Raw genomic sequence first — 16120 nt, forward strand, 5'->3', positions numbered from 1 at the left:
AAGATATTTCTACACGAAATGTATGAATGAAGAACTTACTCTTTTACCTAATGATACTATTCTTCACAAAAGTTAAAATGTATTCAGGCCAAATTAGGAAAGCTATTCTTTACTATATTCTGCCCTTAATTACCTAGTGTTGAATATAATTTAACTTCAGTTGCACGTACTGATTGTTATTGGAAAGGCATTTGTATTATTTCCCTGCAAAAGGTTGCATACACCCACTCAGAGAGTAACGTTAATGGAAATCTACATTGTTAAGTTTTATAGGCCTATATGCGCACTAAAGAAACTATTTGCAACGAAGTGCATTGGAAAGCAACGTTGCCATACTAGTCATTAGTATCTGCTCTAGGAGTCTTCTTTTTGTTTCTCTGAACACCAACAGATAAGAACCTAATGACAACTCCCGGCTACTGGCCACCAACCAAGAATCAGATGAAACTCACTGTAATAGTCCAAATACTGACTCTGTTTTGAGGTCAGAAAGCTGGCAGATACTGAGACGCTTGGTCGTAGCGTTTGGCCTGCTGTGGCAGGCCTTTTCCTTTTTACACAGCGTGCATCTTGTTAGGTATCTGTTTAAAGAGTTCTCACACCTCTGATGATCAGGTTCTTTTTTCTTTTTTTTGTCATTTTCGGTATGACTGGCAGCGGGAGCTGTCATAATTGGAAAAGAGCATAAACTTTGCAACAACTCTTCCACACAAATCAAGTTGACATCTATTGCATTGTTGCAGCCCCTGCTTTATTTCAACAGAGCCTATTTCCCATAAATGTGGATAATATAGCCCTAACACAACATGTTAGTCACTACACCTCCATCGTAGCGAGTCATTAGAAAGGAAGACGTGTGTAGGACAAGCAGTGTTAGCTGCCACAGCTTTCCAAATCATTTGTAAGTGTCTCTGAGACTGGCTGTAAGCAAACACAGATTGCAGCTTGCCTGGGCAGGCCATTATGGCTAATGGCTGAGTGTCTCACCAGTCACTGTAAATGTTCAGATTGTATTGGACGCTGACGGAGTTGGATGTCCCCTTCCCTGAGCCTTATCTTCCTCTCTGTGCGTCACCTCCTCTTTCCTCGTCTTTTCTGTTCACCAGAACAGAGGGAGGAGGGGTCGGACAGAGCCGCAGCTCTGAAGCCTGAAACGCTAATGAGAGCTTTTGGAGGGTTTTGAAATTGCAATCAATTCAGAGTTTCATGAAGCTCAGAGAGATGAGAGAGAGAAAGTTTGAAGCAGAAAAAGTTTGGCTATAATTTATATACAAGTTCAACTTTGTAAAGAGAGCAGTCTAGTCAAGTTTTCTCCATCATTTTTCATGCTCTTTATACTCTCTAAAGATCCCAAGAAGGAATTATAAGGGCAAGAGAGAATTTTTGCAGGGCAAATTACCACAGAGAGCAAATGATTTTCTCCCAGCCTCTGTATTATGTAATGCTAGCCTGGTTTTACTGAGATATGTTTCCACTGCAGCCAGGTTATTTATATACACAGTCGAGGAAAAGAGGATTTCACCATTATTACTGTGGACGTCGATCTGTGAATGTTAACTGTACTGAAGAAGTTAAATGTTTGAACGACGCCCAGTTATCACTGAAATGATTTTCTTTCCAGCTTGTTTCAGCCGTTGTCCATGTGCAGTGCGAATGTTTAAATGTAACGTTACATCATTACAGTTAGACACGGTCAGATAAGAGCAGCCTTTGGTGTATCTTTGTTTTTCATATTTATTCCACAAACTAGTGACATCAATCAGTTGTTATCATAAAAAATGAGACGGACATAGCGGAAACCGGTGCAGACTAATTCCAGTGTCACTTTACAGCCAACTTGTCTGTTTCTCTTTTGATAATATCGTCATGATTAAAGTATATAAACATATTTTTAATAGATATTAAAAAAAGAAAATGACTGCTTGTGTGTAGTTAACTAGGCTAAATAATAGCAACTGTTGATGCCATTGTTCAAGGTTAGACTACGCAATGAGAATCTGTTTAGTCTGTTGTCCTACAGCCCAGATATATTGTGGTGCTTATGAACAAGGGAAGAAAAGAAAGATATCTTCTGACAACCAAACTCTCTACTCCTGCTGAAGTGAGCCTGCTGCGGAAAATGGAAGACGCACCTAATACAAAAATATGTCTGCTTCTTACCAGACTATGCGTTACGAAGGACAGAGTATGCTGACCTATTGTTAGAAAATTCTGTGTGAGATTTGAGCGTGACCCCTGTAGGATTTGGGTTAATAACAGCGCAAAGGAGCATTGAAACATAGACCAAATCTTTATCAACATCATTTTGACAAGTGGACTGGATACAGTATACAGTAAGTGATTTTCTGTGGTGTCAGGCTGTATTTAGTGGGGAAAAAAAGATAATGCTTGGAGTATCTTCAGGGCAGAGCAAGCAATTATTTAGTTTCTGGGCTTTGTACACATACAAGTATGTGCATTTTTGAGCGATACATCTCCCAGCTGCCCATTTTCACCTTAATTTATTCACATTGATCTAAATAATGGTTATTACTAACTATTACTCACTATTTTTTAGTGCAATGCCTTAAAGGTTGAGAATAATAATAATAATAGTACACATAGATGCCATGTCTCTACTGGTCTGTTGAGCTGCAATAGAATAACAAAGCACTGATCAGTGTCCTAGGAGTCTATTAGGAGTATTGAGGGGACTGTGGCTGTGACTGTTGCTGTTACCTACTCAGCTCTGGCAAACAGTTATTGCGGGTTGACATAAAACACATCACGACCAGACTCTAGTTATACAGAAAAATGTATCTGGCTTTAAATAGCTTAATCAGGACTGTGTCGACTTGTTTGGTAAGGGCTTGAATGTAACAAACTCACACTTCAGGTTTGAGGATTCAGATGGTTGTTAATATAGTGAGAGGATGACCATGCATGGGATTATTTGGATTTAACCTCCTTCACTGTTATATTTGCATTATCAACCAATAAAGTTCATACTCAGATCACATTACTGCCCAAGAACGGGTTCTGTGTCATTAATAAATGGTTGTAATTGTTGGGAAAATGTGTCTAATTATAGTTACAATATACATTTAGTTACAATATACGTTTAGTGAGCACCAACAAGAACAAAACAAGTGTGCACACCGGAGTACAAAACAGTTGTCCACAAACGTGTGCATTTTGACCGTTGGCACAAAGGCATATTGTAATCTCTCCACAGTTAAATAACAAATAAGATACAGACCCAGTAGATGAGTTCAGTCATTGTAAGTCTTGAATTTTTATTCCGCATGATCAAAAGTGAAATTCACTAGAGAGACTGTGTTTTTACTTGTTTAGTACACCTGTGAGTGAGCAACTGTGGATGGCACATGGAACGCACTCACTTGCAGCTGTTGCTGCTTCAGTGAGCATCCGGTGTGTTTTGGAGGTTATCACTGAATATTGAATTTCCATCCACAGCTGTCGCCACTGCTGAGGCATTATGCTTTAGGGTTGTCCGTCCGCCTGCCCCATTCCTTTGAATGTGATTTCTCAGGAAAGCCTTTCTTCAGATTATCTGCGAATGTTCACATGGATTCAGAAATGAAATGATTAAAATGTAATGTTCAAGGGTCTTCTTGTGAGTGTCTCTGGCCTGGAGTTGTGTGTTCTGTTGTCGTGGTCTCATCAGCCTGCCCAGTCTTCATGGCCTCCTGCAGTTATCCACTCCTACCTGAATGAATAATTCTCCAACCTGCCTATGATTCCTCTTATATTCTCAAAGTGTCATGTAACATCATCAGCTATTTGTTGTATTTGTATCATCATCAGATTCTACATGAATGATTTAGTCAGATGTATGTCTCTATGACAGGTGTATGTTTATCTCGTTCCTCGTATCCTCTCTCTTCTCTCTCTTTTCTGTCTCTACTCGGCTGGCATTAGACAGATGGGTCCCTCCATATGAGCTGAACAGACACCCCCACCCCATAGCAATGACACTCCTTGATGGCAGCAACCATTCCCAGCAGGAAACATGAAAAACAGCACAAGGCTTTGACCTGGCCTCCAAATTCACCAGATCCCAAACTGATCAAGTATCTGTGGGATGATCCACATATCTCGTTACATATCCCGCTTTGGAACAGACAGAGGTGATCCAGAGTTGAGCAAAATTGATGCAGTCCTTGTCTCCCTGTAACTGTAAGACTACCATATTGTAATAGATCTATAAAGGTTATCAATGTCTGAGAGTGGGAGAGTAGGGAAGTGAATGGAAATCTAATGGGATGTGTTTGGCTCATTCCACTGTTAATGGTGTTAAACTCTGAGAGAAAAGGGGCCTTTGGCCTGAGAGTTGAGGAGGAGCCTGTGTCAGGCCCATAGACCTGTGGCACCCTGCCAACAGCCACTAATAGAACCATAAAGCAATTACCAGGAAACACTGAGAGAGGGGGATGAAGGGGGGCGGGGGGTGGATTATGGAACAGATAAATACAAGAATGGAGGAGATGATTTATAATATGGTGAGTGGGAGGATGAAAAAAAAGAAAAAAGGATTGTGAAATTCATTAGAACAACAAGAAAAGTGATGGAGGGAAACAGGATTTGTGCCATTTGATATGACCATTAGCTGATAATCAGTTTGAGAGAGAAGGCCGACTGTTGTATCTCAACCTGGACACCAGATAGCACTGGCTGCTAACCCCCTGCACTCCCTAAATGTGTCGTCATAGTTAACATGTTTATAGTGTTTTGTTTATCTCTGCTCACGAAACAGCAAATTTATATTGTAGAATTTATCATTTACGCTTTCAGCTGTTAAGCCGCCTCTAGTTCTTCCCTCACTTCCAGGCAGATATCTTACACATTTGAACTGTATATGTGTGTCTGCGTTCCCCACGCTCATGTGCACCTGTTCAAACCAGCCTGAGGACTTTGAATATGTAAAGTGGTACCAAATGTTTTCTGGCTTATCAGTGTTTGAGCTCCACAGCTGCCTGCATTTCTTTTCTATTGTACAGTAATCACGGTACAGCCTTCCTCCAAATTGGATATGAAAACTACAGAGAGTTAAAAAAAGGAATGATCCCTTTTAGAGATTTATGTTGTCTGGTTTCTAAAAGTCAAAATGAAAAGTATTCTGTTGTGTGATAAATAATGTCCATGTTCTTACATTTGCAGCTTCGTAGCTTTTGAATTTGTCTTTCCTGTTAAGCTTGTGGCTTATTTAATAATTACACAAATTATTTCATTATGTCAAACAGTAACATACTAACTGTACTTTATGAAATATAATGTTCAACTTTGCTGGACAATCTTCTGCATTGCAGGGTTACAGATGTGTAAAGTACCGTAGATTAGCTCAAGTGAAAGAATCAAATAGTGTCAGCTGATCTGTGTAACTCTTAAACATGGAAGAAAATTATTTTTAAAGAATGAGAGCAGATTGCTTGATAAACTGGACATGTTTATAGTATTCATGCATTTATGCTCTAAGTGTGGGCGAAAGAGTCTCGAATCTCTTCATCTGAGCATATATTGTGGACATGTGAGTGGGTGGCTGTTCGGTGTTTCCATTCCTGTAGGGATTCAGTGAAACAAGGATGTTTCTAACAAAGTATTCTTTGGAGTGAGCCCACCACTGTTCACATGCATGATAAATAACTTAGTGACCAAATTCCCTCTGTGTTTTTTTCCACTCAGGCGTAACGATGAGGTGACCCACATTAAGATCCAGAACTCAGGCGACTATTATGACCTGTACGGAGGCGAGAAGTTCGCCACGCTCGCTGAGCTGGTGCAGTATTACACTGAACAACAGGATCTTCTGCGCGAGAGGAACGGCCATGTCATCGAGCTCAAGCATCCACTCAACTGCAAGGACCCCACCTCTGAGAGGTGCCGATAAACATGCACACTGACACCCATGCCTGCAAATAGACCCACATTTGTATTTAGTTGAAGTGCTCTGTAGATAAAACTAGGCAAACAGATGCAATCATATATATGTTTGTCTGAGTTCAGCTGCATATATTTTATTGACACTCTTTAGAACTGACTGAAAGACCATATATATATATATATACAGTATATATATATATTTTTATTTTTTATTTATTTTTTGTTATTATCAGAATGGAAAATGTCATCCTGTCAGTTACAAGTTAAGATCTAAATTCTGTTTATGAGGCTTTTCCACCCGTACACCACAATGTTTTGAAATGAGTTTAGAATTTGAATACAAATCTGTAAGGGGAAACCACTAATACAGAACAAAATGAATGTATATTTGAATGGAAAATAAATTAAGAGTCAGTTTTCACAGATAAATGATATACTTCGATGCTTACCTATTGGCAAAAATGCTTTTAGCTCGTTTTTGGTCTCCATGCACCTCCAAAATAAACAAAACAACTGGTTCTTTAGCTACTAATTGCTTCACTTTGTTCAGATTCTAGTTGGTACCTTGCTGTTAGGTGATACACATGCAGGCATACAGTGGATTTGTCAGAGCTGAAGCCATGCTGCTGAAAACAGCCACCTGCTGTGACTGGAAAAAATGTTGATGAGTGAACTGAGAATGAACCACAACAGGTTGTGGTGCTGAAAGCTGAAACAAAGTAAATGCAGTTTGTGATGGTACTGCACAGTGCAATTCCACTAAACCTGGAACAGTAATATTGAATGATTGTCCAAGCCAAGCTACAAATACAGTTCAATAGAATGATAATAGGTTAGAATTAGGCATTAGCTCTTTAATGAAGTGCACAGAGGATGCACTTTTCTGCACACACACACACACACACTCCCACACATTAAATTTAAATGCACTTCACATTCATGTGTGTGAATAGTGCGCAAATTCCCAAATGCACGTTTGAACAAACTCAGTGGGTGGTGCTGCTGTTTTTGTCTGTTCACACCAAGTATCCACACAGAAACACCCTTCAGAGAGTATACACAGGTTGGATGCAGCTATACACATCACACCTACACACTTTCTTTTGAAATAGGAGACCAGGGAAAGTGGTGTTTTAACAGCAATTAACTTGCACTCGCACACTTACAAGAAGCCTTTCTGGAAGTATTCTGCAAAAAAGTGTCCGGTATAACTTTGTGCTGAGCAGAATATGTACACTCTCTGCTTCTATACATCTGCACATTGCAATGTGTATATCTTAGTTTCTATTTAGGTCTATGGTTTTGGTTTATGTGGTTTTTCCATTCTACAAGCGTCTCTTGTCAGAGCTTCCTACGTGTACTTCACCACACAGGAAAAAATGCAGACGCGCACGTTTTACATCTTAGCATCAGTAAGTGAGTGAGGCTGCAGCAGTATAAGAGACACTATGATAGCTGAGTAGGAGTCTGCGCTTACAATGCACACAGAGACAGACATTATGTTAAACCCCAAAGGTACTATATGGAACTTTCCAGTTTCCACTTTAGACAGGAAATATATTGCAGCTGTACTAGTCCTCCTTGTATGTTGGCCAAATTCTTCTCGCATTTCATTGCACTTGTAAATTTGAGATTTCCAATCATGATTTTAGTTGCAGAAGCAAAACAGCCATTCTAAAATCAGAAATTGGAACTTTATGCAAGTTGAACTTTAATGATTTGCAAACACAATCAACTGAAATGAGGGTTTTGATGTTGAATAAGGTCATAACATCACTTAGAGTTCATGTGTATATTCAACAGAGAAGAGAATCAGATACAAAGGCTTACCTATTACTGTATAATCAGTATGGTCTGGATGTATTGTTCTCAACATATTTAACAATTATTTTCTGAGGAAACAGCCCAATTCACGTGACACCATTCTTCAGGTATAATATAAATATTATACCTGAAGAATTTATAATAGCTAATTTAATATGAAATTGTCTCACTCCTCTCCAGGTGGTACCATGGACACCTCTCTGGGCGAGATGCAGAGAAATTGCTCACTGACAAAGGCAAAGCTGGCAGCTTTCTGGTACGAGAGAGCCAGAGTAAACCGGGAGACTTTGTCCTCTCAGTTCTCACCAATGAGGAGAAACACGAGAATCTGGACCGCAAGACCAAAGTCACCCATGTTATGATACGCTATCAGGTGAGACAGCTCATTAAAGGCCTCATGACATGTACAGAAGCGTACAGTGAGTATTAGGATTTTAGGGTTGGATTGAACTCGGAGGGTAACAATATACAGACTCCATGTGTATGCCTTTCGAACTACCTCAGCATACTGTCGGTACTTTGAGTCATTTATTTTTAAGCAGGTCAGGATTTATTATCCAGTTGACGAACTCCCCAGAGCTGCTGTGACTGTAGTTGAATTGTCAATGTGTGTCTTCAGCAGGACGGGAAGTACGATGTGGGCGGTGGAGAGAGGTTTGACACTCTGGCTGACCTGGTGGATCACTACAAGAAGAACCCCATGGTGGAAAAGAGTGGAATCGTAGTGCACCTCAAACAGGTGTGAAAGAGAAATGTAACAAATAAAACAAACAAAATCTAGCCTGCTGAATCTTTAATTACATTTTTAGGATTCATGGATTGAGTTGAAATATTAAGGTTAAAATAAACCCCATGAGATTATTACTTTTATACTTTACAGAAGCTTGTTATTTTCAGTTGACTAATTTGATCTACTTGTCTCAATGTGACAATGATAGCCCTTCAATGCCACAAGAATAAATGCCGCCAACATTGAGAACCGGGTACGAGAGCTCAACAAAGTAGCAGACAACTCTGAGAAGCCCAAACAAGGATTCTGGGAAGAATTTGAGGTATGCTGGTCTCATTTCTTTCAATCAAGTAATTAATGTCCTACTCAATGCTGCTGCGGTCAATTTAAAACTTCTGGGTTCAACAGTTTTATGAAATGATGTTCCAGTAATTGGGACTCAGACTCATTTTCCTTGCTAAACAGATACTTATCAGTCATGTAGAGTTTAACTTTTTGTCATTCAGTTTTTTCGATAATTTATGATATTATTATGAAAAATATCATAAATTGTCATCAGAATGGACTTACGTCCTGGTTGTTCATCTGTTTCTTACCTATTTGTGTAGAATTACATCTGTGTTTTTACTCACTGAGTTATTTGTCTGTTGAAGGAATTAGAAATGCATTTTGTGACCTACACTCATGTTTCTGTTATGCAATTAATGTGTATTATATTTACAATGTATGTATGTTTTTTTTTTGTTTACTAGGTCTATCTGCTCCAGGTTTAGAATCATTATTGAGTTGAATATAATTGAATTTTAAGTTTAAATTATTTATTGGGTCTTACCCTATTAAAGTGTGCGTGAAGTACATAATATACACAACATGAAAACAGTTTGATAGAATATCTATGCAGTGTGAAAATATTCTATATGGCTTTTTATTTGTGGCACACAACTCTGCAAGAACAGACATGCATCTAAAATGGATTTAAGTAGAAAGTATGGATGAAGAGCTTTGTTTGTAATTGAAGGAAACTCCATAGTAAAACACTTCCTCTTCATTGTACAACCTGAAACACTGAAGAATTCAGTTTTCCTGTTCTCTCACTCCAGGGTGACCCCTGCTGAGTTAGAGGCCCATTACACTGTTCAGAACAATATTCAAATGTAAAACTGAGTATAGCCAATATACCGTTTACATGTGCTAAGAATCTGCAGTTGCATTGTAGGATATTCTTTTGAATATTACTTAGAAAAGTAATATTTTTGTTTTCTTCTTCTTCTTTTGCCCTTAATTATCAGGTACTTCAGCAGCAGGAGTGCAAACTGCTGTATCCCCGGAAAGAAGGCCAGAAGCCAGAAAACAAGAGCAAAAACAGATACAAGAATATCCTCCCCTGTGAGTCACGCAGCAACTTTCCATTTCCTGCCTCTCCAACTTCCTGTGGAAAGAATGACACAAATAGACAAGAGACCACGTAGAGGCCTAAGCAGAGCATGACGATTTTGATAGATATCTTGCAGATTATCAATTTGAATGTATGATCACAGAAAACTGCTGTATTCATGAGTTTAACTTTGTGTTCTCAGTTGACACAACACGTGTTGAAATCAGTGAAATGGATCCAGATGTTCCTGGTTCAGACTACATCAATGCCAACTATATCAGAGTGAGTGTGTTCAGCATTAGACAGCATTAGACAAGACAATTTGTTAACAGCTATGCTTAATTTAAAGATAGTAGTAATACACAGCACTCAGCAGTCCCTCTAGATAGATGTGATTTAAGAGGATGGTAAATATTTGGGCATGTTTCAGATGGGATTGTTTTATATTTATTCTGCAACTAGAATATTTTTATTTAGCAATAAATCAGTGAATGAATTTGTAGATGTTTAATTTAACATCAGGTATTAAATCATTACTTACTCGTCTTCTTGTCACAATACGTGCATGCTTTCCACTCATACAGAGTATGCATGAAGATGGACGGATGGAAGAGGGCAAAGTCTTCATTGCCACCCAAGGGTGCTTACAGAATACAGTCAATGACTTCTGGAAGATGGTTTATCAAGAGAATACACATGTCATCGTAATGACCACAAAGGAGATGGAACGAGGAAGGGTGAGCAGTTTGCCTTAAACATCCTGCAAAGATACAGACACATAGTTCAGCTGTGGGCCTGTGATAGCTTCTATAAAGCCTGTTTGTTGACCTGAAAGGAAACTGTTTTTATGTAGCTAGTTTTCTTGTTATTCGTTTTTTTTTTTTGTTTTTTTCAGCACTTTCTTTCAGCCTCTTTCAGTGGAGAGGATTAACATCTGGTGATTGGTGATGGGCTAAATTCCTTTTTAGACAAAAACTGACAAGCGGAAACATGAACAGTCCTTGCATATTTGACTAAATTTTAAGATTTAATGATTCAGTATAAAACAATGTGTTGACTTACAAATCTATGTTGCAGTCGGGCATTTTGTTCTGCATTCTCATATGAAAGACATTATTAGATAGCAGTAATTAAATCTAGGAGACATGAGGGTTAGTGTGTAATAGGCCTGGTTGTGTGTCTGTGTGTGTTTGTCAGGTGTGGGGGTGGGTAGGGAGAGGGCTCACAAGGATAGTATGACAGTTAAGCTGATTGAAAAGCTGCTTGAGATGAGCTGGGTCTTTAGATTGTCTAATACCCCCATCTTTCTCTCTCTGTCTCTCTGTCTCTCTCTTCCTATCTCTCTGTCTTGGCTCTGATTTAGAATAAATGTGTCCGTTACTGGCCAGACCTTCACGCCACTAAGGAGTTTGGGAAGGTGCTGGTGAGGAATGTGGATGAACGGCCAGCACAAGACTACATCCTGAGGAAGCTGGAAGTGACACGACTGGACCGGGTAGGGAAAGCTGTGTACTCAGCCTGAGCTGACCTACTGACCTGGGGTCAGATTATCTAACCCCCCACAAACAAACACACACAATTCTACAGCATGTGCCAGTGCTTATGAGAGGGTCGACTACATTGGTCTCTCGAACACACGTTGTAGAAATAGAAAGACACAGAAATAGTAGATTGCAATTGTGCTACTCTAAAAACGCTCACTTTTCTATTATTAAAGTCTGATATGAAAACGCTTTGATGCGGTGTTTGTTGAAACATCTATACGATAAGTTGCAAGGCTAAAAGGAAATGCCCATATTTTAGTTTCCCCCCCCGACCCCCAGTCTGCACAGTGAACACTGTCAAGTAAATTGCTTTGATCACAGCACTCCATCTGCTTTGATATAATCTAAAAGAGAAAAATTTCAATAATTTAAAAAGAATTAGAACACTTTTAGATGTTTGGATATTCAGTCCTGATGTAGGTGGAAGTTTAGAGGTCTTTCTATTCAGAATTACAAAAGTAGAGTAGAGCTCCCAATCTACAAAGACTGTCTTCATTCAATTTAATGTTATTAATATAGTATCATATAAACCAGAGCCCCAGAGCAAGCACCAAGGCAAACCTTGAGGTGGCATGGAAAAAAACTCCCTCTTAACTCCCTCAGCCCAGCTCATACAGGGGGACACATCTGCTTGAGGCCAGCCGGGTAGAGAGAGACAGAGAAAGACAGATGAGAAGGGAGGAGAAGAGAACAGTAGGTGGAACAGGATGAACTCATTCATACGTCTAAGTAAAGCAAACATGCAGCATATAAACATGATACAGACAAGAGTATAAGATATAGCTGATGCATGTTACATGAGAGATTGATAATGAATAAACAGAATGAATTCAAATATTCACTGTAGAAATGCTTAGTGGATATACAGAGAGCTTACGAAGTTACTGTTGTAGGAATAAACAAGAGCACAAGGGCATACTACTTATGTCAGTGACAATAGTAATAATAAAAATGATAATAATAATGGCACATTTTATTTGTGGTATTTAAGGTTACCTTACAATTATAGCAATGGATAAAACAACATAAGATTAAAAAAATAATAACTTAAAAGTAAATTGAATATAAGAAAGGAATAACGGGTTTGAATGGAGTAAGCCGTTTTAAAAAGATGTATTTTGAGTCTGGATTTTCTGAAGGTTGTCAGAGAATGTACATTTTGGATGTCAGTGTAGTATCTCTACTTCATTTGAGTTGGTTGGCATAGCATGTGAATGTACTGTATGAGGAATCACAAGCAGATTGGAGAATTATGCCTGACATCAGACATATCTGAGAATGTGTAATAAAATTTTCACCAAAGAGTGTCCTAAGGTTATCCTTAATGTTAGACTCAAATAATGGGTAAATCTTATGTGTTAGTTGCAGATGTTACCGCCAAGCTCTTGAAAAAAAAAAACAGCAACTAAAAAGCTAATCCATATTCCTTCACATTCAAGTCCAAAAACAATAACCACTTTCTCTGAAAGATGGGATGATGTGAAATTACAGTACATTGTACATACAGTACATACAGTACTTTGAAGGTAGTTTTGGCAGAACTTTTCGGAATGATGAGGATAGATTCTGTCAGTTATTTCTCATTCATGGAGTCAAAAGCTTCAAACTAAATGCATATCAAAGGTACATATCATGTCACAGACAAGTAAACGATATAAACCTTACAATAAAAAATGGAAAGAAATAATGCTATAATTGTACAGCTTAAATAATGTCATCTTGTTATCTTTTTCAATTTTTTTAGAAAGAGCCTCTGAGGTTCATCTGGCACTATCAGTATCTGAGCTGGCCAGACCACGGGGTTCCCAATGAGCCAGGCGGTGTCCTCTGGTTCCTAGAAGAGGTCAACCGCACCCAAAGCACCATTCCAGACACTGGACCCATTGTTGTCCATTGCAGGTATTGTGAAACAGGGACAAGAGACATTAGCTTCGTGATAGGATGTTAAGGGCAACTGATACTAAGACTGGTAATTCAGGGGTCTGGAAAAAAAAGGAAAGAAAAAGAAATGTGATTTTGTACGAATGTGATTTTTCTATCCAGTACAGCTCATTATTATATATGTATGCAAGTGTGCACTCATCGTACACCTGCTTATTCATGCAGCTGCCCAATCAGCCAATGATGTGGCAACGGTGCAGCGCATAAAATTATGCACATGCAGGTCAGGGGCTTCAGTCAATGTTCACATTACAACTTCACAGTGGTGGAAAATGCGATCAAACTGTCTTTGTCCATGCATAGGCTGAATAATTCTGAAACAGGTTCAAGAGTTTAGAGAAAATGGTACAAACAACAAAAACCATCCAGTCACCGCAGTCTGGTGAACAAAAACACCTTCTGAGAGAAATCTATAATAATAGACTGAAAGATTGAACCATGAGGAAGATAGACTACAACCGCAGAAGATCACATGTTTTCAAACATTGTATTTCACACATTGTAATTAATACAAACCTCAACCTTTTTTGAACAAATAAAAGTAAACTTTACTGTGTAATTATGTTCAGTGTAACAGGTTTGCGTTTGCATGGGAGCCCATCAAAAACTTGTCCATCTCATCGCTAGCAGTGTCCTTTATTGATTAATTCATTCCATCCGCGCCCAGCGCACCCCCCACTTTGGGAACGATTGTGTTACAGGAAATATACTTTTTGAACACTTAATTGGGTTGGAGAATTAATTGAACTGCAATAAAGTTAGCCCTGTTATTCATACTGCTAAATTAATTAGTTGGACATAGTTTTGAAATTCATACCGCATGTCAGGACAAAAAGCAAGCCAGGAAGTCCAATGAACCCTCTGTAGACCTCCACAAAACTGAAATAAGGCATAGATTAGGACCTGTGTGGTATAAAATCATGCCCAGTGGCCTCGAAGAAGTTTTTAAAGTACCTCTCTTCCTTGATGGTCTGGCCAAAATGAGTAAACAACCAAGTATGTTCTTGGTCATGGAGGTGGCATGCGGCCACATGATATTTCTAGGGCTATGACACACAAAGAGACACCTGAATTTCTGAATTTCAGCTCTCTAAACTAACTGCACCTTTATAAGATCAAGATTTCATAGAGAAAAAGTTGAAATTGAAGAAGTGTCAATTGGCCACATGGGTGCGCTGTAATGAAGGCATGAAATTGAGTTTATCAGAGGTGTCACCTCTGCCACCTCGAGAGACAAGGTTATTAATAGTAAAACATACTTGTTCTTAATTGCACGTTCCATATCGACATTTATTTGCTGTTATATTTACTGACTGATTTATAAAACTCTGCTTTGCAAGAGCACACTCTGGATTCATCTGTAGTCAGAATGTGCTCCTTGTCTTAATAAAACCCCAAATTACAATCTAGGCTGTGATAAATCAGTACCAAGCTGAAAATCTTCACTACTTCACATTTATCACAGTTTTACACAGGTTTTAGTTGATCATATAGCAGCTCCTGCTGGATTGCCAGATTTGTTATTTATTTTCAGTGTTTGCACGGTTATAGAGAGGTCAATTCAACAGCAAGGTGGGCGAATGCCAAGAACGCTGCTTGCAAATGTTGTTATAGATTTGTACATTTGGTGTTCTTCAGTGTCTTTAAACATACCCACCCACACATGTACTACAAACATGATGACATACTGACAGAACACATCTGACTCACCACCTTCACAGATAGGTTAGTGGCTGGTCTTTTATGTATTATTTCCACGTTTGTCACGTAGATTTTTCACTTGGACGTTTGTTTCAACTTCACATGGTTTTGACCTTTTACTCTGTTGTCATTGCAGCGCGGGCATCGGCAGGACTGGCACTATTATTGTCATTGACATCCTTATTGACATTATTAACCGCCAAGGTAGGACTACTACTCAATATGTCCAATATGAAGTCAACACACTGGATATTTTCATATTGTTATTCATCTCTATATCATATCTTTCCTCATCTCTGGATTTGTGCATTCTAGGTCTCGACTGTGACATTGACATCCCCAAAACCATCCAGCGGGTACGGCAGCAGAGATCGGGCATGGTGCAGACTGAGGCCCAGTATAAGTTCATCTACATGGCTATGCAGCAGTACATAGACACAGCCCAGAAGAGACTGGAGGAGGAGCAGGTACTTGCCTGCACCAAAAGTCAAAATTACTACTTTTCTAAAAGAGAAAGAGGGGAATAAGGGCCTGGAAGTACATCATAATCACTCAGTCATCATCCGGTGAAAATAATTCTTTTTTGACAGATTAATGAGGACGTGTAATCTCACAGTCTGAATCCCAGAACTGTTTAAGGCTGCTTCAAACTATTTTTTATTTGAGAAGAATAATCTTTTGATTATTTTCTGAGTAGTTGATGAATCCTTTGGTTAACTAAATAATATAAACATATTATAAAAAGGTCCTCAACCCATCAACAGGACCGGTATCTGCTCCTTTGTGCAAGGAGGAACCGGATGAGCATTGCCGGGGCCCTACAAAATGACCTCCAGCAGGACACTGGTTCAGTGTCTCTGACCAAACAATCAAATAAAATAGGCTTCATGAGGGTGGCCTGACTGCCATTAGGTATCGGGATGAAATCCTTGAGTCCATTGTCAGACTCTGTGCTGGAGCACTGGCTCCTGGGTTCCTCCTGATGCACATCAATGTCTCATGTGGCAAGAGTATGCAGGGGCAGTTCCTGGAGGATGAAGGGATTGATACCATTGACTGCCCCCCCCAAAAATGGGGATTTATTAAGTGTAGACCTAAATCAGAAAGATACTGTGCACTTACTGT

The 16120-nt window shown here is 39.1% G+C and overlaps 1 protein-coding gene across 4 annotated transcripts in view; it reads left to right on the forward strand.

The window, feature by feature from the left end:
• Window positions 1-16120, forward strand: part of ptpn11b (protein tyrosine phosphatase non-receptor type 11b) — a 38658-nt gene that overhangs the window by 17565 nt on the left and 4973 nt on the right. The window contains exons 3-13 of one of the 4 annotated variants that reach the window (XM_084552985.1): window positions 5683-5877; window positions 7885-8077; window positions 8324-8443; window positions 8643-8756; window positions 9724-9820; window positions 10012-10091; window positions 10394-10546; window positions 11173-11304; window positions 13098-13252; window positions 15132-15199; window positions 15311-15462. In XM_084552985.1, the coding sequence (XP_084409111.1) occupies window positions 5683-5877; window positions 7885-8077; window positions 8324-8443; window positions 8643-8756; window positions 9724-9820; window positions 10012-10091; window positions 10394-10546; window positions 11173-11304; window positions 13098-13252; window positions 15132-15199; window positions 15311-15462 (1459 nt within the window). Of the gene's footprint in view, window positions 1-5682; window positions 5878-7884; window positions 8078-8323; window positions 8444-8642; window positions 8757-9723; window positions 9821-10011; window positions 10092-10393; window positions 10547-11172; window positions 11305-13097; window positions 13253-15131; window positions 15463-16120 lie in introns of all 4 variants that reach the window. The other 3 variants (XM_084552986.1, XM_084552983.1, XM_084552984.1) reach the window with 3 other exon arrangements.

The sequence above is a fragment of the Chelon labrosus genome, assembly GCF_963514085.1.
Source record: "Chelon labrosus genome assembly, chromosome: 10".
NCBI classification, from domain to species: domain Eukaryota; kingdom Metazoa; phylum Chordata; class Actinopteri; order Mugiliformes; family Mugilidae; genus Chelon; species Chelon labrosus.